The sequence below is a fragment of the Porites lutea genome, chromosome 2, assembly GCF_958299795.1.
Source record: "Porites lutea chromosome 2, jaPorLute2.1, whole genome shotgun sequence".
Classification (NCBI taxonomy): Eukaryota; Metazoa; Cnidaria; class Anthozoa; order Scleractinia; family Poritidae; genus Porites; species Porites lutea.
Window position 1 is genome coordinate 21,796,201 of NC_133202.1, and position 20,441 is coordinate 21,816,641.

General features: G+C 37.7%; 1 protein-coding gene and 1 pseudogene across 1 annotated transcript; one reads left to right on the top strand and one right to left on the bottom strand.

Moving 5' to 3' along the window:
- The first annotated feature begins 614 nt into the window (after positions 1-614).
- Positions 615-1,247, top strand: LOC140925819 (ATP-dependent DNA helicase RecQ-like). The gene has a single exon (XM_073375677.1). It carries the CDS (start codon positions 615-617, stop codon positions 1,245-1,247), a length of 633 nt encoding a protein of 210 aa, XP_073231778.1.
- A 42-nt stretch (positions 1,248-1,289) lies between these two features.
- LOC140925820 (uncharacterized) lies at positions 1,290-8,082 on the bottom strand (annotated as a pseudogene).
- Positions 8,083-20,441: the final 12,359 nt, after the last annotated feature.

Below are 20,441 nucleotides of genomic sequence, written 5' to 3' on the forward strand. Positions count from 1 at the left end.
GCATTTCTTACACAAAATTATTAACATTTTCATGCTTAATAGTGTTCTTAGAATTGTTCAATATCTTATGATTATACAGTCATTCTAAAATATTTAAACAAGAGCATTATTATAATTTTTGCTGCTTGCATGGTAGATAAGTAAGATATATTATTTATGTAGAACATTGCTCTTTAGCTACAAATCATTTGTCTGGTCTCTCTAGGGGTGAGAAAAAGGATGGAAAGGAGCCATTCAGAAAGTGGTGTGGTCTTGTTGGTGAGATCAGGTCTTTTTTTCCAAAGCAAGTCCCGTTTTTAGCACTTACAGCCACTGCTTCACCCTTGACCAGAGATAAAATCATTAAAAGTTTGAGTTTAAAGAAATGTCTGGAAATATCAGTTAGTCCAAACAGAGAGAACATCAAGCTGTTTGTTTTGAAGGTTACCAGTGAAATTTCTGTAAACTTTACATGGCTTGCCAGGGAGTTAAACGAAAAGAACATTGCATGTCAGCGGACATTAATATATGTCCGAGACTATAAAACATGTGGTGAGCTCTACCAATTTTTCATGAGCAGTTTGCTTGACAGGGCGTACTACCCATATGGTGCTGAAAAGAAGTGTACAAACAGAATGGTGGCAATGTATTACAGTGGCACTTCACCTTCCATCCAGGATCACGTATTACAATCACTGAAGGATCCAACTGGTAAGGTGCAAATTGTGATTGCAACAAATGCCCTTGGAATGGGGGTAGACGTAAAGGGATTACACCATGTTATAAACTATGGTCCTCCTCCAGACCTAGAATCATATGTTCAAGAAATGGGAAGAGCTGGTAGAGATGGTGCATATTCAGAGGCAGCACTACTCTTTCATGGAAGACAACTTCGCAAGTGTAAACCGGAGATGCTGGAATACACAAAGTCAAAGTCCTGCAGAAGAAGGCAAATTCTTGATTTTTTTAAAGTTACAAGTCAAGGAAGAAGAATAGAGAAGAAACATTTATGCTGTGATGTCTGTGCTCAAGATTGTGCTTGTGGACAAGACTGTCCACAAAACGAGGGAACTATGGTCTCCAAAATGACTCTTCCAGCAGCTGATGATGCTCCAAGGGGCAGAAGTGTAAGTGAAAGTGATAGAAGAGCCCTAAAGGGTCTGTTAGAGGAGTGTCAGCAAAGCATGCGTCAGGCAGTGTTACAATCAAGTCAGCATTCAATTCATTCAGTATCAATGCCTTTCATCCACGTATGCTGTGTATTTTGATAATAACAGTATATTTTGCAAAGAATAATTACATTTCTAAGGCTATGATATTTCAATACCTACAGCTGGACTTGGCTTTGATATGGCCTCCTGTAAAAGATTTTGACAAGATGTGAAATGGGTTTTCCTGTGGGACATGAAGCTGTTCCGTTAATATAAAAATTCAGTTTTTTTGAAAAAATTCTTCGTACCATTTGTTCTTGTTTTGAATGAAAGACTGTGAAAGGTGGGTCCCTGTTATTGGCCAGAAGGGACAGAGACTTTATAAAAGTCAGTGACTGATTTGACTTGCAAGGTTTAAGTAATGCAAAATGGCTCTTACAGTTTTAAAAGATCACTTTCCTGCATCAATGCTAGAAACTAGCTTTTTCATTTGCCCCTACAAAGTCAATTAATAATTTTTTCCTTCTCACAGATTTTGAAGAAATTTGGGTGGGAGAGTTAATAGCCACTATTAGTTTTCGAAAATTTAAAATGACTCACTTGCTCTGTCGGCCAACAAATTTTTTCTTCTTTTTAAGGTAACAGACGCCAAAATTAAGGGTGTTTGTAACTGGTTATAACACTATTAGGGAAACTTATAATGACAACCAACTAACATAATTATCCTTTTCACTAGTAGTATAGGGCATGCAACTGAGGCCATTGTTGTGGGGTCAAATGAAAAAGAGCTGTATCCATCTGTTAAAAGTTGAAGTCCTTAGTAATCTTTTAGGAGAAACCTTATGTGGCCATACTGAACCAACTATTTGGAATAAATTTTTGACTTGACCTAAAAATTGTTAGAACGTGCATCGAAACTGAATTTACCCAGCTCTTCTTGTGCTTTGTTAGCCATGCATTTAAGTCTACAAAGTCAAGAACAGATATGGGGTCTTTAGGGATGGATCCAACATTAGGGTGTGTTCTTCCAGGAACTTCACAAAATGCTTCAATTTCCTTTAAAATGTTGACAATGGTAGTGATGTCTGAATCTTCCCCTCTTTTGTGTTTTGTTGACTCTCTGCGGACGTTAGTTGTCTGATCAAAATTGTTCATGATGGACTTGACATCGTCACTAGCCCTGCTGTAGGTCTGAGCCACCTTGAACGAAAGGTTTGCACCTTGGCCATACATCAGCTGCTTCGTGTCTCTTACCCAATGCTCCATGGCTTGATCAATTGCAATGTTTCTCCCCACCCCACCTTTGAGATTTACAGTACGGTTCCAGCGGAGAGAATGGGCCTCTTTTGGTGTAAGTAGTGCATGAAGTTGTGCGTGGAGCCTTACAGCTGCCAAAGCATATTTTGTCTTCCCACTCACTTTAAACAACAGCATCATAAATCTCCATAGGTATTAAACTCTTCCTCCATCACCCTCTTTAATTGCATCTTGAAAATCTTTGAAAAGAAGACCCGTTTTGACAATGTTATGCGAGTAATTGAAAATCCCATCTTCATTGCGTGGATCTGGGGGACTTCTTTCATTTTGCTCATGATTTGTTATGTTCAGGCCATGCAGTGTAACTTCATGGTTGTTTCTTCGCTTCTCGTGTTGATATTCTCTGTTACAATCTGGGTACCTACACTTAAAAATATGGGGATGTTCTGATTGTTGTATATCAGTGAAGAGTACTGCTGCAGGTTGCGCTTCAAGAAGGACATACTTCTCCACAAGTTTCTCTACTGCATCAAACAACTGTGTCTGTGATGTGGCACCAGGTTCCAGTTGGTTTGAGTTAGGAGTGCTGTTTGGGGATTCCATGCCAAAAAATACCATGGCTGCATATACTATATACCCATCTACAACGGAGTTGAAGAATGCTTCACATCCATGATATGATTTGTTTACTTTGTCACACACGTCTTTTCTGTTCAATCTTGTTTTTAGTTGATACAGGGTTCCCAAGTCTCCCACTGACTGGCTTTTGTAGAGATAATCAAACAGCATCTGCAAATTTACATTTAAAGTAATACATACTTTATTTATAGGATTATCCAAAATAACATTAAAAATAAATTTCTTACTGATAAAATAACCAATAATCCACCAGCGCAGATAGAGTTACTAATGTTTGTTAAGATAAGTGGACCATTAAAAAAGCAGTAATGGAAATCCAATAAGGACAAAGTTTTATGTTAAATGGAGCATATTCCTTTATTTATCACCTGTAGAAAATTCATCTCACAATGAAAATCTTCATGTTTTAGCACAAGGCCATGGAGTCTTTCATAAGGACTATCTGCATCAGCAACGGCGTTAACAGCACTGACAGCCCGTTCAACAGTTAAATAGTCGCCGCCCAGAGGTATCTTTTGAAGAATTCTGGACTTGTCAGCATTAGTTGGAACATACTCCTCATTACAGTGCTGAAGAATTTCTAACATCTCGGAGATTTTATTCTCATTTTTTTCCAAGAGACCCAAGTGTACCTGATGATTTCAAAAAAGGGTTTAGCTAATAGTACAAGTAATAAATTTATCACCTATTACCTTCTTATCATCGGTGTTCAAAATAATAACATTCAGAACCCCACTGAAGATCACCTGCTGAAGTGGTCTCACAGCTAAAACATTATTATTATTATTATTATTATTATTATTATTATTATTATTATTATTATCATTATTTTTACCATTTCTATTTCTTATATTATAATTTCAGAACTTGTTTGATAGTTTAATTAAAAATCTGGTTTCTGTTCATCAAAAATAAAATTTTTGAGAAGGTAAAATGCAATATTCTACAACACCCGATTCAACCGGCAGGCTACAGAGCAATGCTCCATTTTAGGGTACTTTAACCATGCATGTAAATTACATGTTACCACTATGGCATTCAGTCATTTTATTAATCATTTTGATTGCCTTTCGGATGGGGTGGGGGCTCTATGGCTCTCCTTTCAATAACTTTTAACCCCCCTCAGACAACAAAAATTAAATGACCCCCTCCCAGCATTAAAGAATATTGTCTGGGAAGCAACATATAACACTGATTTAGTAGCAAAATTATTCTTCTTATGCGCTTGGCCCCACTCTTCTTCTAGATGCGGTACAAGAAACAGCACTGGGCATGGTAATGTCTGTAAGCTCATTCTGCTTGATATGAAAAGGCTTTTTGATGGTATTTCAATGAAAATTCCTGATAAACTTTCATGACACCCTAATGACCATCTCCAAAGTCTAATGCCCCTCCCCCCCCCCCATAATAAGGAAGCACCTCAAAGTTTTCTGTCCCCAAACCCCTGCCCCCCAAAGGATAAAAAAAAATTCAGAAAACTGATACATCCAAAAAGTGGTCTGCTGGATTCCTTTTGCTTATACCTAACTTCTGTAATGAAGCAACATAAAAAAAAAACAACAGAAAAATTGGAGCCAAATCTGTTTATAAAGGTGCACTGCCAGTTGCGGTTTTCAATAAAAAAGATGATAATAATCAGAATACCTGTATGCTATAACATTTACAACAATAACTAGCTGATCAGAAGGAACAGAACATTAGTTAAGTTGAAACCTACAATATGGGAGTGCTGACGCATTTCCTTGCTGTATTGATGAGCAAGGTGAGAAGGAACCATGTGAGAAAACTGACTGAAGAACTTGCAATGCTTGGTTAGGATACGAAGCACAAGCACAATAAAGTCTTTTTTGAGTTTTGCATGATCTTCTGGTGTGGGCAGGAAACTTGAATTGGGTAATTCCATAATGTGTCTGATAGGTGCATCATCATTCAAATCCAAGTTAGCAACCCTGTTGTCATAAGCCAACAAATTAAACCAGTGTACTGACTCAGTGTCCTTATCCTTTGAGTAGATGGAAGGTCTTTTGAGCCAGTCCAAATTGTCCCCATTCAAGCCATAGTCACACACACCATTAGTGTACTGCAGAGGTGTAGCTTCTCCAGAATCATCATTGTTGTCTGAATCTGAATTTACCGAACTGACAAGGGAGTCATTTGACACTACTGACCTTGAATCAAAACCATCTGGGACATCTTCACAGTCTGGTAAAAAGTAAAGTAAAACAACTGTAAATGCTTGAATTAGCAAAAGTCTGTCAGAGTTGAGAGGAGGCACTCATTAAACAGCAGCTGCTTATTTGGTAAGGGTGGCTACTTTGGTTTTATGTCTTGGCCTAACAAAATAACAAACTGTCAACTCATTCCCAGTAAATAGATCCACTGTAGCAGAATGTACATCTATCTATAAGAAGAAACACAATGCTGTGTGACCGCTCTCAAATTTCTGTTCCCTTTTAAGACCTATAGTTCTGGTGTTGAAAATATTTTATTCTACTTCTATCACAGACATTCAGATTCGGTAATTGTCTTCTTTTTTGAGGGTAGGTTGGGGGAGTGCTTATTTCAATGGGGTCTCTAATTTTAATAATATTAGACTCAAGGGGTGCTTATTTGAATTGCTAATTTGGGTATTTTACAGATGGTTTTGGTGACCAACATGTATTCTGAAAAAATGTATGCCTATGCTTTTAATCTACAGTAATAATATCCTTATTGCTGTCATTTTTTTTTATTAAATGGCAGATTATTTCAGTTGTCAGTGATTTGTAAGTATAATAGTTATTGCATTAAGAACACCTACAGGCTATTTCTACTACGTATAAATGTCTCTTAAAAATTGCAAATCATTATCATACCAACATTTGGATCTTCAGATGGTGTATCCACTGCAGTACTTTCTTCTCCTCTCTCTTCAACAACAGTAAGCTGCAAAATAATGTTGGACCAACATGAGCATACATTTTAATAAATTCAAGACAACAAAGAATAAAAATGCATTTCTGTAACTGTTTTCTCTTAGGAAATTACTGTTACTATTACTGTTTCAAATTCAATGAACATTTCAGCTAACTACATGTACCTCTTCTGGGGGATCTTTGTTTTTGTTTTCAACATTGGCTCTCCACGCCTTCACTTTCTTGCTGTAGCCAAGTGATACTTCTGCAATCTTTCTATTTGTTACAGCTTTGCAAACAGTCACTCCAAGCTTTTGTAGTCTTGAAAATCCCTGATGGTTATTATTAAAACAAGTCATCAAAGACATAAAACAAGAGGTGTAATTGTTATACACAGTATACTATTATTACTGGCCAGTGGTATCTGGTCACAGAACTAGGGGAGGGGCCATGCTCCCTCTTTATTTTTGACCAAAAATAAGGTACCATAAACTTCATTTTGGTCACAGAGTAGGACCAGCCACCTTAGCTCCATGTCTGGAACTACTGAAACAATAACTCACCTTTCTTCGTGTTCGCCCAAGAAACAGTGAAAGGCCAACAAGATGTTGCACAGCAGATAACCTTGAATTGCGTCCCTTGAGCAGTACTGCACCAGCACAACCAATTATGGGCTTCAACAACTGTTTCTTCCTCTGGTTCCTAGAAATTGCGGGGGGCATTGCTATAGACTTAAGGACTTTGTAAAAGGTAGGGGCTTCCTTCATCCATTCTTTGAGAACTGCATTCCACTGAAAGTGTTTGAGGTCTCTAACAGCAGTCTTCTTTAGCAAGGATTTCTTCTCCAGTTTATGACACTCCTTGTTGATTTGGAGGCAGATACGATGAATCAAAGAATTTCTCAAACTTTTGGATTTAAAAGCAGCTGCGCTGATTGCTGAAGCAGGTCGTTTTAAGCAAAGGGCTATCCCCAGACCACTTTGATCTTTGGGTAATTCCCTTGACACAGTTTTGGATTTGAAGTGCACAATCACCTTGATCAGAACATAAGAATCATTGTATATTAAAGAACAAAATTACAACTGAATCAACATCATTACAAAGAAAACAACATCATTATTCATTGCATTCATAAATAAAGGCATACTGCTTAGATTGATACTATTACTTGTTGCCCATGATAATGAAATTTGGCAGTTTTTCAATGTTATTATAAGTTAAGGTATAACTTGTGAGACATTAGGACAAAAGGGGTCCTGATTTAGAACTAGTTACCACTCCACTAAACTAGGGTATTACTGCAAAACACATGCTTATACCCTGTGGTTACAAGAAGACTAATCTGGACAGATGACTAAGTGCTTACATGTTTAGTTGCCACATGTGCAGGTCTAGAATTTCCGCAAGTGGTTTATTACACTGCAGCCTTCATTTTATTTGGGGACCAAGACTAGTATTTTTGAATTCATTCCCCAAATATGACATGACGTGAGTAATGTTTGAATATGATAAGATCAGTTCACGTAACTTAGCTGATCTTGTAGTCAAGTTGTCCTGATAATTACTGGAACAATAATATTATATTGGCTGCTTACCTTAACAAATGTACCTTTTTTTGCACTTGGCTGGCAATGACAGCTTGATTTTGCAGTCTGCGTAGCAACATTACGTACTTCTCTGACTTGACGTATGGTTGATGGCGGTTCACTGACACATGCATGAGCCACTGCTGCAGATGTTGTGAGTAACTTTGGTAGAATATATGGAAATTCTTTTGCTGGATGTGTATTTGCTGTTACCCACATTTGTTCAGGGCAGTTGGCTTCAAAAACAAGTCTGTGACCTTTCTTCTTACGTTCTATTCTGGTCACTGTTTGCTCGTCACCACAACTTGATGACAAAGGAGACTGGTCATGTTTTCTTTTTAACAATGACAAGTATTGAATTGACTGTTCTTCTGCTTTTCTTGACTGTTGCCATGCCTTTTCAATTTGGTATTTGCAGCTGGCACAAACTGCACGAGGCACAGAGTCATTTTCACTTAAATTTTCATTGAACACAGCTTGGTAAATCTTTCCAAATTCGCCAGTAATATTCCTCTTTTTTTTTTTATCCAAAAACTCACAACCACACTTAAGACAGAAATTTCCAGAGGTGTTCATCATCGGTTAAAAGCTAACTACTAACATGATTCTCCATAAATCACACGTGCGTAGCGTAACCTACTTAACGCGGGTAATTTAGAAAGCCTTCTTACTTTACCTGTGGGAATGCATGCGCGCGTGCATACTTGTCTGGCTCGTTCACCAGAGAAATGCACGCAATCAGGAAACTTTCAGTTACAGAACATCCTCGTCCATTTGAAAATACTGTCTTCCCGAAAACTAACACATGGAAACGCATGTGAGGGTATTTTAAAGCTTGAGCTTTCAAGACGTATTCAATTCAAGCTTTTTATCGATCAGGCCTTCTATTTACGTTATTTACGATACCTTGCGATCGGTCAGAAGCAGAATTTTCTTGGTGCAAATGGGAATAGTCATCCGAAATGTTTTTCCGAGTCATCGATAGTTCCTTCGTTTCTGCTTAGGGAAGCAGATAGTGAAAGTTTCCCTTGCGAACATACACGCACAGCGTTGGTGAACGAACCAGACAAGTATGGCGAGATAATAGCCGTCGTGTACGAACACATGAAAAGAACTCTGGAGATGCTGTTCGCTGATTGGGCACAATAATACAAAGGTTTTTTTGTGCCCAATCAGGAGCCGGCATCCGTTTGAATTTTTGGAAATGGTTCGTTAAGAGTCGGTACCCAGGGGCTCTTTCGCCCGTACTTGAAAACTTTCGTCGCGCCTTTTCTCCCGGCCCGACTGACCGCCCCTGGGTCTCCGAGGATGGGGCGAATGGGTTAATCAAAAAACCTAAAAATGGCCTTTTACCAACTGTTTCACCTGATTTGACATGAAATAGACAGATTTGGTTGTTTTATCCTGAAAAGTGGATTTTTTTCAAAAAGTTTGGTACTTTGCTTAATTTCCTGGGTCGTTACAAAGAGCACTGAACATTCAACAAACTCATCGTAGCAGTATCTTTATATAACAAAAAAACAACAACAACAACAATGATAAGAATAACTTCAAGGCTTTCTTTTGTCTGCTCAAGCTGTTTGTTTACATTCAGCTTGTCACGTGCACACACTTATCACGCAATGCACAATTTACCGGTTTCCATTATTTGCCCATTTCAACAAAAATCTTTGCAAACATTCTGCATCTAAGCTTTTCGATGAAATTGACATTTTCAGGGAGAAAATGTCATTAAAATGTCGTCACAAACTCGAACGAATTAATTGATATCATTGGATTGCTTTGAATAATGCATAGGCAATGAACACGCATCTGTTCTACTTGAATGGGATCTGACTCAGAATCATTCTGAAAGAGCAAGGAAGACTCATGTATTTTTGTAGAAAACAATTGTTTAATAATTATGTAAATAAAAAATTATTTAAAATAATCTTAATTATTTAATTAAAAAATCAATGAAAAAAGTTACCTAAATATTTTTGTAACCATGAGTGCTACAGTGTATCTCCTAAACCTATCTAAAATTCCCTAAAAAACTCAATAAATTATTTATTTATTATTATTTATTTTTTCACCCCACTGGGTGAATAAGCACTGATAAGTTGAAGTGTAGATGACTCTGAAAAACTGCTGATTTGTTGTGCTCTGTGGACAGTACTCTAGAAACTTCTGTACCATGTGAGTGCACTGAGCCCTCTCTTGGTTGATAGGAATAGAAAAAGATAAAAACCTTTTTTAAACGTTTTTTGCTTGTGAAATGTTGCCAAAATTTCGGGTGAGTATTCAAACTGCTATTCAGTTTTCTATGTATACTACTATTCAAGTTCTCAAATTTGTCAATTTTTTTCTAATATTCTTGAGATTTTCTAAAATTCTTTTTGGATTCTAAAATTCCTATCAACATTCCTGAGAAATTATGCAGCTAAGCCTATTTTAAGTTGACTTGTCTTCGGCGAAATGGGGAAGTGAAGGAGAACGATGGAGTTTCAATGCAAGCTGGCTCGAATTGTGGATTGCCAAACTTAGCATTGCTTGATAAGCCTGTCCATGTGACAAGCTGAATGTAAACAAACAGCTCGAGCAGACAAAAAACAGCCTTCAAGTTATTCTTATCATTGTTGTTGTTGTCGTTGGTTTTTTTTTTACACAAAGGTATTGCTACGATGAGTTTGTTGAATGTTCAGTGGTCTTCGTAAGGACCCAGGAAATTAACATGGGAATCCCATAAACAAACAATCTGAGACGACAATATCGTAAATTATATGTTATCGCTTCTTCAATCAAAAGAGTCCCGTAGATCACAATAAAAGCCATTTGTGCACGTGTATGATCCCTAACTGATGTTTTGAATCACTCTGTAGCTTTGGTATCACCAGGTCTTCCTCTTGTTGTCCGGACACACCTGAACCCTTCTACTTGTCCTTTAACCAGGCAGTCATGTCACTATCACAAGACAACAAAGGAAGCATTCCTGTTTCTTGCACAGCCCATGATGTGGCACTACACTGGTCATTTACCCTCCAAAGGAATAAAGTGCCATCGTGAATTATCCTGAAACAGAACACTTTCTAGAATTTTGAACACTCCTGATGAAAAACACAAAAATTCCCGCGAAACAGGAGAAGGTTGGATAGGAACTCGGCCCAGTCCCCACACTCTCCAAATCCAAAATGGCGGGCCAGTTAATTTGATATAATAACTGCATCATCTTGATGCAAGGCTTTCTTTGAGTTAATTTCTTTAAAAAAGCAACAAAAGCTTTTCGTTACCCAGCTCTCTTAACAGTGGATGGATGGTTTAATTTTTTCAGCTCGAAATGACTTGCAAAATCAGAGGTCACCTCGTTACTGCTCACTGAAGCTCGTATTTGTTTGTATCTATGTATGCATGGTCATGCTCCTTTGCTGATGGGTATTTGCAACAAATATTTCAGGCTATTACAAGGTTATTACAATGCTTGGAGTGATGCTTAGAAATGTGACGTGAAACTGATTATAAATCAAAAAAAAAATTAAGCATCTTGTAAAAAGATCGTTATATCTAGGTCAGAACATCATCAGTAATTGTGTTCTATGATGGTTTCTAGGTTTTCAAAGAAAAAAATCACCCTTGTTTTGCTAAATCATGTTGTGTTTGTTGTGCTAATCAGAAGCCCATTTTAGATTAATTTTAAGGTAAGAGTCGGTGTTTTTCTAAACAACTAAACTGATTTGGCTTTGACAATTCATTTTCACTTACCAAATACAGAATAAGGGCTTCTTTTTAACAATTTGGTTTGTTTATGGCCTGAACTATACTCAAAATTCCATTTTGCATCACCTTAGAGGGACATGAAGTGTTTGTTCCAAAGATTCAATAAACCATAATAAGCCAAATTTTTAACAACTAATTTTGATAATTGGGTGACTAAAGTAAACAATGGTATAGGTATGGAAGTTATGCAAGAAGGCAGGTAAATATACTGAAGTTTTGAAAAATGGCTATTTTGGGTTGTAATTTTAACATCAATTTTGGCCAAACTCAAGCCCCAGGCTCCTCTCTGTGCAATACCTTGAGGACAAAGTTACATGGTTGAACTGAAAGATCTATTATAGTAGAGTTCATAGTCAAATTCATTTGGCAGCAGAATTTACCAGTGGGGTCTTATGGCACTTTAAAAATGCCCCGTGGAAGGCTGGATTTTGGGTGCTCAGAAGGCCAAAAATGAGATACTCCCTGTAACTCCAAAACTGAAAGTCAGAGGAGTAAGCCAAAGTGGCTTTTGAAATATCTCATCACACCCAACTTCTGTGCCAAGTTTCAGCCAAATCGGTTGACCACAACTTTTGGCCCCTGGAACACTTTCTCAGACAATGACACTTAAGGTATCATCCAGGGTAAAAAATCATCATTTTTCGAAATTTGCATTTTTTAGATGATTACGTAGAGCTCATCAAGAGCTTTCTTTTAAAAAAATTTCCAGGAATAAATGTTTTTTCTGGGCAGACTCATGGAGCGCAAAAGTTTTTCTACGCTAATTATTTTAATTGATCATTGACAAGTCCTGTCATACTTGACACGCATACCAATGTTGAACCAAGCTAATCACGCAATTTGACAGAAATCGTGGTCTATAAGTATTGTGCTCACTGTTTTTTCCGGGATTTTGGAAGTGAATGCCTCCAAAGAAAAAAGAAAGAGCATCTCCGTTTTCGTCCTCAACTCCAAGACGAAACTGGAAGACGACAAACTCGTTTTGCAAAGAGTAAGCTTCGAAATTAGCAGAGAGTGACAAGGGCTCCTACTACAATCAAGAAAAATGGCTGAGAGTAAACAAAGGTTCTGACGAACCTATTGAAACTACCACGCAAATCGAGTTTCAGCGATGTTTTTGGGCTGCGAAGCTGCCAAGCAAGCGATGAAGTCGTGAGAGGTCGTGAGTATGTTGTCGATTTTCCCAGGAAGTGTTAAACTTTTAGAAAATGTATCGAGTAAAACTGGGCTTGGCTCAACTTGGCCTGTCCGTTGCAAATATGAAAACTGCCTGTCGCAAATAACTAATGATCCTTTCTCTACAACAGAAAGGATCGAACAGAACAGAGTCTTTGAAATAAATTGTTCATCTGTTGTCGGGTTTCGTTGGTAACCTTTTCCTGCTGTGTCGTTATTGTTGACCCTTCTCTGGTATGCATCAACATTGACAGCTTTGGTGTTATAATCTCTTATAATCTTGTCATGGGTAATCCCCCCCAAAAAATCTTTTTCCCGTTTTCTCGAAATGGAAATCAGGGCAAGTTGAGGGTACGTTTTAAACTCAAAGTCGGCAATCCTTGAACCAATTGGGCTCAAATTTGGCCAACTTACTGTCAGATAGTTTCTCTAAAAAAACCGTGTCTGCGAATTTTGATTCCTTTTTTCGTTTTCGAGTTAGAGTATTTTTTTCACAGGTAGTGCTAATGATTTGCTATCCCTAACTTCAACTGCTTATAACAAAAGAACAAACGCACTTGAGAAAAAATCTGAGACACGGTTTTTTAGTCAAACGTGTTAAGAAGCGAAAGCGATCTTAATTGGCTTCTTTCGTTTATATTTGGCTGGCCTGGACTTAAATTTGCAGTGACACCCACTTTCACAAAAAGCTTCTCATTTCTGAATCATGTTAATATTTCATTTTTTGAAAGGAATAAGCAATAATCTGGAACTATTAAGCTTTCAGAAAATGTACGGTTTATGGGGGTATTTATTAAAAGCAAAAGCGCTGGAGCCGATCAACACAAGGAGGGTGCTTCAGGGGTGGATGATACCTTAATTGCACTACCACACCCTTTCCAGAAACTGTTTCAAAGAGAAGTATGGAATTTCATTGCCAACAAGTTCCATTCCTTGAGTAAAAATGTAGGCTACGTAACTACCAGCATCTTAACTATGATGGCCTTCATAGCAGGATCAGCGAGTACAGTCAGCACTGAAACACAAGAAATGCCCTTGAATCTTTATTCTATCATTTTTAGTCTCCCAACCTTTGGCAAAACTCAAGCAAATAAAGAATACGCCATTTCTCCAATGGTTGCGGTTTTCAGTAAGAAAGATTTACCAAACACGGTTATTCAAAAATACACATCCTCTGGACTTATAAAGACAGTGGCACACAGCAACATAGGCTACCTATTATCAGGAAAACTCTAGGACGTCCTTTTCAAATTACTTAAATCCAATGGAGAGAACACTACTGGCAAAGTGCAAGTTCTCAGTCAGTTGTTTTCTGGAGAAGAAGCCACCTACAGGTGTGTGACCGAAAAGACACGGGAAATTTCAAGCAACACCCCTTTTTGCATTCTTGGGGCCACACCGGTCCTGTTTGCCAATTGGCTTGTATTGATATTAGACCAGGGACATGGCCTCATAGACCGATTTTTAATTACCTTTCCAAACTGCCTAAGACCTACCCCAATACAAACCAGCCAAGCAGTGGAAACGTTAACAGACAGCACACTCTCCCTCTGGCAAGACGCATTTATTGAAATTGCACAGTTGCACACTTACCATTTAACCTACACACTCATTCAGGAGGCCAATGACACTGTCAAAAACCAAAAAGATAGGCATGATCCTGTGTGTCACAGCTTCTCTCCATGTGTTCAATCACATTGTGATTCATCTTAAAAAGAAGTCTGCACCTCTCCTGGATCAAATTGAGAAGTGGACACTTCTCAGCACCATTGACTACATGCGTTTGCAGAGTCGCAAAAAGAGACTCATGTTAGATGCCCACACAGCAAAATTCAACTTCAACAGAACATTTTTTAGTTTTCTTTATTTTAACAGTTTGTTAATAGCGGAGCTCCATGCGAGCGTGAAGCCCCATAGCTAAGGTAATCTACCCATCCCAGAAAATTTGGTAATCACGTGACCGTACACTGACGGACCACCGTCCGTCCGCACCGCAGGCATACGAATGAATTTTGGGTAGTCTGTGTGCATAATAAGGTTTTTGTATCGGTGGACGGAAATTGTTTTTACATCCGTATTTTCTACATATTTTATCAACTATGTCCTCTAGTTTGGAATATAGAGATAGAGAGAAGCAAAGAAAATGAGAAAGTAGGTGGCAAGCAAGCCAAGCTCAACGAGAGCGAGAGCAGCAGAGAGCCAGAGAAAGGAGGCAAAATTTTACTGACGAGCAGTGGGAGAGAGAGAGAGAGAAAGGGGGTGCAATTTGACTGATGAGGAATGCCAGAGGGAGCAGGAAAGAGATAGAGAGCGGAGGTGCAATTTTACTGATGAGCAACGTGAGAGAGCAAGAAAGAAACAAGAAAAGGAGGCAAAATTTTAGTGACAAGCACAAGGGAAAGAGCAAGAAAGAGAAAGGGAAAGGCAACAAAATTTCACTGAAAAGCAACTGGAGAATGAACGAGAGAGAGCAAAAAAAAGGACGCTGAATTAGCGACGAGCGGCGAAGAACGGAGCGAGAAGCAGCAAAGCAAAAAAAGGCGTCCACTGAACGAAGACGAACAGGAAGGAGAAGGTAAATGGCCATCTTCAAATTTAAGCCTGCTTTTTGCCGAGGTTAGCTTACTGTAAATATGTAGTGGAACGTAGCTTTGTTTGTTTAAGCAATAACCTCTTCGTGATTGCATCAGGACCGACCACACATCAATTGTTGTCACGCAGCGTTGAAATGTAGTTTTACTTGAATGAGATAGAGTATAAGCTTAAAGTGCCCCTCAGTTATTTCGTTCTTTCTGATGTGGAAAATAAGGTAATCTTAAATATGCAAGTTATGTAATTCCATCAAAAAGTTTCGGCATTGTTATTTTTTTCTGTCCTATCCGACCATGCAATGAATTGCTGAATGAATTAATGTAAACTCCTCTTGTGACAGTTGTTTATCATTCCTGTAAGCTTATGTAAGCTTGAATGCCGGGCTTAAATTTTTTCAGTGTCAGGATGTGTATACAGAGGTACGTTAGTTGTTGTTTTGTTTGTTAATCAATAACCTCTTCATGATTGTATCAGCTTTTATGACCATACCACATGTCACTTGTCACGCAGCGATGAAATTTAATTTCACTTGAACGAGATAAGCTTAAAGAGCTCCACGATGTATTTTTGTTCTTTCTGGGGTGGAAAATAAGGTAATCTTAAATGTGCAATCCTGGACTTAATTTATTCAGTGTTAGATGATCTTAAATAGGCAACTTTCGATATATTAAAATTCAGCGTGATAGCGAGTCTTAGAGGACACAAACAAAGAAAATGAATAAACCATGATTATTCATGTTTATTCATTTTCTTTGTTTGTGTCCTCTAAGACTCGCTATCATGCTGACTTTTAATATATATAAAGTACCTTATTAACGGCCTGTGAAAGCGTTGTTATGTTTTCTTAAAAGTCTTTGGGATGTCACTTTTTCTTCTTTGTATGCTGGGCGGTCTTCAGCTTCAATTTGAAGATGTTTTGCGCTGCCTTTTGCCTGGTTTTTCCAATGCCTGTGTAAAGGGGGGTCAAGCTGATTTGATGCGGATTGTTCGGGTTCACCTCTATTTATTTTACTTAGGCTGTTTTAAGAAAATCTGAAGGAGCTATTCTTCCTCTCGAATTGAAATAGCTATTCCTTTAAGGCTTTTCCATTTTGTAGATTCCTATCTTCGAGTGTGTAAGAATAATACTATGTAAATAAGGAGGTATTAAGCCAGTGCTCGAACTGATTTTTGAACAGTGCCGGTCATGTTGACAGCCCCAAAAAATTTTAACTCGGACCGGTCAAAATACATTAAAAACTCGCGTGTAAGAACCCGCATTTCCCTGGCTTGAACAGATTCTTGCGAAATTTGGGTATTTTTCTAAAATAAATAGGTTCTTTTTTAATTCTGAAGGAAAAAAATCGTTATAACTAAGAGAACTTAAAGTGGTCTTCAATGAGGTTCCTGAATATTTTATAAGAGTGTGGAATTTTATTACATAAACACCAATGAAATTTAGCTAGGTTCTTAGTCACTAGTTTGTACTGTATTGAAAATGTTGTACTTTGCAGAAATAGCCAAATTAAGACAAAAATGTCCACAATAAATGCTAAAAAATACCTTTTATTATTCCACTATTATGTCATTTTACCATATAAGGTCAAGAGAATGCACAAAATACGAGGCCGTAATACACTGTAGTGTCGTGGTTTAACCAGTTTACAACAGGGCTAATACCAGTGGATGCAAAAGGAGCATTTGCACAGAATGAGGATGTTTTGGATAATCTTACCAGGAAATAGAAGCCAAAATAACATTTTTTTGCAGTAGGTAGAATAATTAACCTTTCAATTAATACATGACGAGATTCATACTTTTTGGAAATTCACCACAGGGAGGAAGTTTCAATTTCCGGGGTTCTTGTAAAAACCTAATTAGGATTTAATTAATAGCCACTAATCTGTCATGACTTGTGTACTTTGCGTCACTGATGGAAGATGAGCTGAGACTAAAGACAGATACTATTTGTATCACAATGCGATCTCGCTCGAATTTCAAAGCTGGCATGAAAGTGGCGCGTTCGTCGGGAAAAGCATCTTCAGTCTTTGGACCCTTGCTTGCCAAACAAAGGTAATCTTGTAGGCAGTATCAGTGACCAAATGGTTTCACTGACAGATATAATTCATAGCAAGTCAAAATTTTATGCTTTTTTAAGTAGAGATGATGTTTGGAAGTAGCAGGGGCAATTATTTATAGCTATTTATGATTTGGTCGATAGTACAGATAGTACTGGTGCTCAAGTCAACCCATCCAGGTTTGGTTTTCCAAAGAGGAAAGATCATGTTCTTGTCGTTTCAACCTTAGCACGAGCCTTTAACTTGCGCCGATGAAATGCAGACGAAAGCGGGTTTAAAGCGATCAAAGAAGGACTAAATTCCTTCCAGCTACTAGAAAATATAGCGGGAAGCGGTCAGAGAAGTCAGAGAAAGCGTTTCGTCGCGCAGAGATCTGGCAAAGGTACTTGGTCTTGGATTACTGAATTGGGGAAATTAAAATGAGGGATTCATTCGAGAAGCAATATCGTATGATTTCCTGACGGAGGCAGATGATGGTCAAGTCAGAAGCTCGGGCATTCATGTCGTTGTTGACTATGTCAGCTTAAATGATTTTTATTAAGGGTCGCTGACTGGATTTAGCCCAAACGGTGATGCTCTTCAGCCCTTTTCAATTTTCTAAACATCAGCCGAAACTTGGTAAATCTATTTTGGGTTCCTTTGTATCATCTTCAAATGGATACCTATCGTATCATTTTAGCGCAAAAATGTTTTAAGGTGGACACTGATCACTCGATCATTTCATACATTCTCAATAACTGCTAATAATGTGAAAGTGTAATGTTCATGGAGAATGTTGATGGAGATCACTATTTCTTAAGCCTGATCGTAAACAGTTCAGTTCAGTCAGAGTTCAGTTTTTAAGTGTGGATCGTAGTGGATATTTTCAATTTTATCGAATCCCTTTTAAGAAAACAGGATACTTTATTTTGCCAAAGCCAGTGGCTATCAACTCTCAGTAAAAGTGAGTAAAATTTCATAAACCAAAAATTGATTTACAGACTAAAGCTTTATTTAATTTTGCACTGATTAGATCTGTGAAGATGCATGACAGTGCATGTCCCGCATTAAGTAAAACAGTTTGGCCTTGCTGATGCAACAGAGCAGCTTAGCCTTTTTAGGCGGTGGCTCTGTCAGAATTTTATTCTCCGGGTATCTCAGAGGGAACTACAAACTTGCTTTTAGATATTGTTTGAATCTCTGTCCAGCATTAACAAAAAAAGTTTGGCCTTCCTGATGCAACAGAGCAGCTTAGCCTTTTTAGGCTGTGGCTCTGTGAGAATTTTTTTCTCTGGGTGTCTCAGAGGGAACTAAAAACTCGCTTTTAGATATTGTTTGAATCTCTGCCCAGCATTAACAAAAAAAGATTGGCCTTCCTGATGCAACAGAGCAACTTAGCTTTTTTTAGGCTGTGGCTCTGTGAGAATTTTATTCTCTGGGTGTCTCAGAGGGAAAATCTTGCTTTTAGATACTGTTTGAATCTCTGTCCAGCATTAACAAAAAAAAGTTTGGCCTTCCTGATTCAACAGAGCAGCTTAGCCTTTTTAGGCTGTGGCTCTGTGAGGATTTTATTCGCTAGGTATCTCAGAGGGAAGCTTTATTTTTAAGACATTATTTAAATATTGTAAAATTAGTGTTTTGCTTATGTTTGTATTTAACGCCATCCAAATCCAGTGAAACCTTTAAAACAGCGCATGAATTTTACGAGTTTTTTCATAAGGCAGTTTCCATTTAGCGCTCAGTGTTAGTTCTGGCCTTGAATGAAGATTCCATTAAAAAGCCTTGTGTTCAGACATATAATTAGGGAGATCTTGTAAGCATGAATTGAAATATGTGAAATGCGGATGAAGGTATGAAAGTGAACATGATCATCGCATTGAATTTGAAGCCTATTTGGTTGAAAAATAATCTGAAAAAGTTTGCAGCGTGATCGCAGAAAGTTAGAGGTAATATTATTCATTGTTGGGGAAAATACTCAGCGGCTTTAAATTAATAATTTCCATGATGTTTTAATTCCGGTAGTGTAGTAACATTTTCGTTAAGGTAGCTTCTAAAACGCACTCAAGAAAACCGCAGTCTCTGTGAACTCTCACTTTAACTTGCGAGAGAGGCAAAAAGAAAATAGAATGACATTACTTTAATTTGAAACCATTACAGGTTACCTTAGTCCGCAGTTTCAGAAATCACTGGACCTCCAGGCCTCTTTCTTGGTGGGCTAGGTTAAGAAAATAAGTGCTTTAGTTTTCCAGTCTACCTTACATGCTTTATTGAAATTATTCACGAGAAATATGGGATTTGATAAAAGCATTGGTTAAACTGAAAATGGCTTAATTATGACGCGATTTTGTAATATACCGGCTAAATAACTGGCCCTTAGTGTTTAATAAATACAAGTAAACAAAATATCCAATGGCAAATCCCCCGGCAAGAAGTGCATAAAATCGCTCTTCTCGGAGTACAATAAATTATAAGAGAAGCCACTACAGAGGCAAATGCATTCCGGTTTGGCAGAAAGACTTCCAATGCGGCTAATTTGTAGTTGAATTCTTTGTTGAACCGAAATCTTGTTGGCGTACAGGAATTCATTTGACATGAGAATTTGTCACCTCCAAGCAAATGAGCTGCAAAAAGTTGATTACTTTTACAGAGCTCCCCTGGTGAGCAGGGGTCTACGATTTCAGATCTCTATGAATCTAGTCATGTTAGCATATAATACGCACAAACATTTAGCTCATTGTTATTGTTATTCTCACAGAGGGAATCAGGATTTTTTTTAATACTCTTACCAAAAAAATAGAAGCCTTTCACAAAAGAACAATTTTTTTGTAGTGGAATAATAAACCTTCTATTTGATGGTTTAGCATATAATTATTCGAGTGGACATTTTGTTCATTGTTCGTATTTATCCTCGCCCCTGTGGGGCTCAGAAAAATACTACGCAACTCACAAAATATCTGCACGTATTATATGCTAAACCATTGAATAAGGTGTGTGTATTCACTATTGTGAGATGGGGGAAATATTTAACTTCGTGAGTTACATAAAATTGATTATTATTATAAACTAAAGATTTTTAAAATCTTATCTTCTTAGCCTTGGAAGAACATGAAAGTGAGGTCCTCCAAGTTGAATGTAGCATAGAATGCTCTCTGCTAGGTGAACAAGAGCAAAGTCATTAAGCAGGTACTGATACAATAATTATTGATTACAGAAGATGATATTTATTATGAAAGATAATAATATACATGGAACAATTTGTTGAAAGTGATTGTCTTAGAGCAGTGCAAATTTTAGTAAACACAGTGCAAATATGAGGAAAAATTATGCAAATAAGAATAAAAAAAATTTTCTCAGAGAATGAAAAAATGTGATTAGCTA

What these genes read in the sequence shown, in the direction of transcription:
- LOC140925819 (XM_073375677.1), top strand. Translation starts at nt 615, where the DNA reads ATGGTGGCAATGTATTACAGTGGCACTTCACCTTCCATCCAGGATCAC.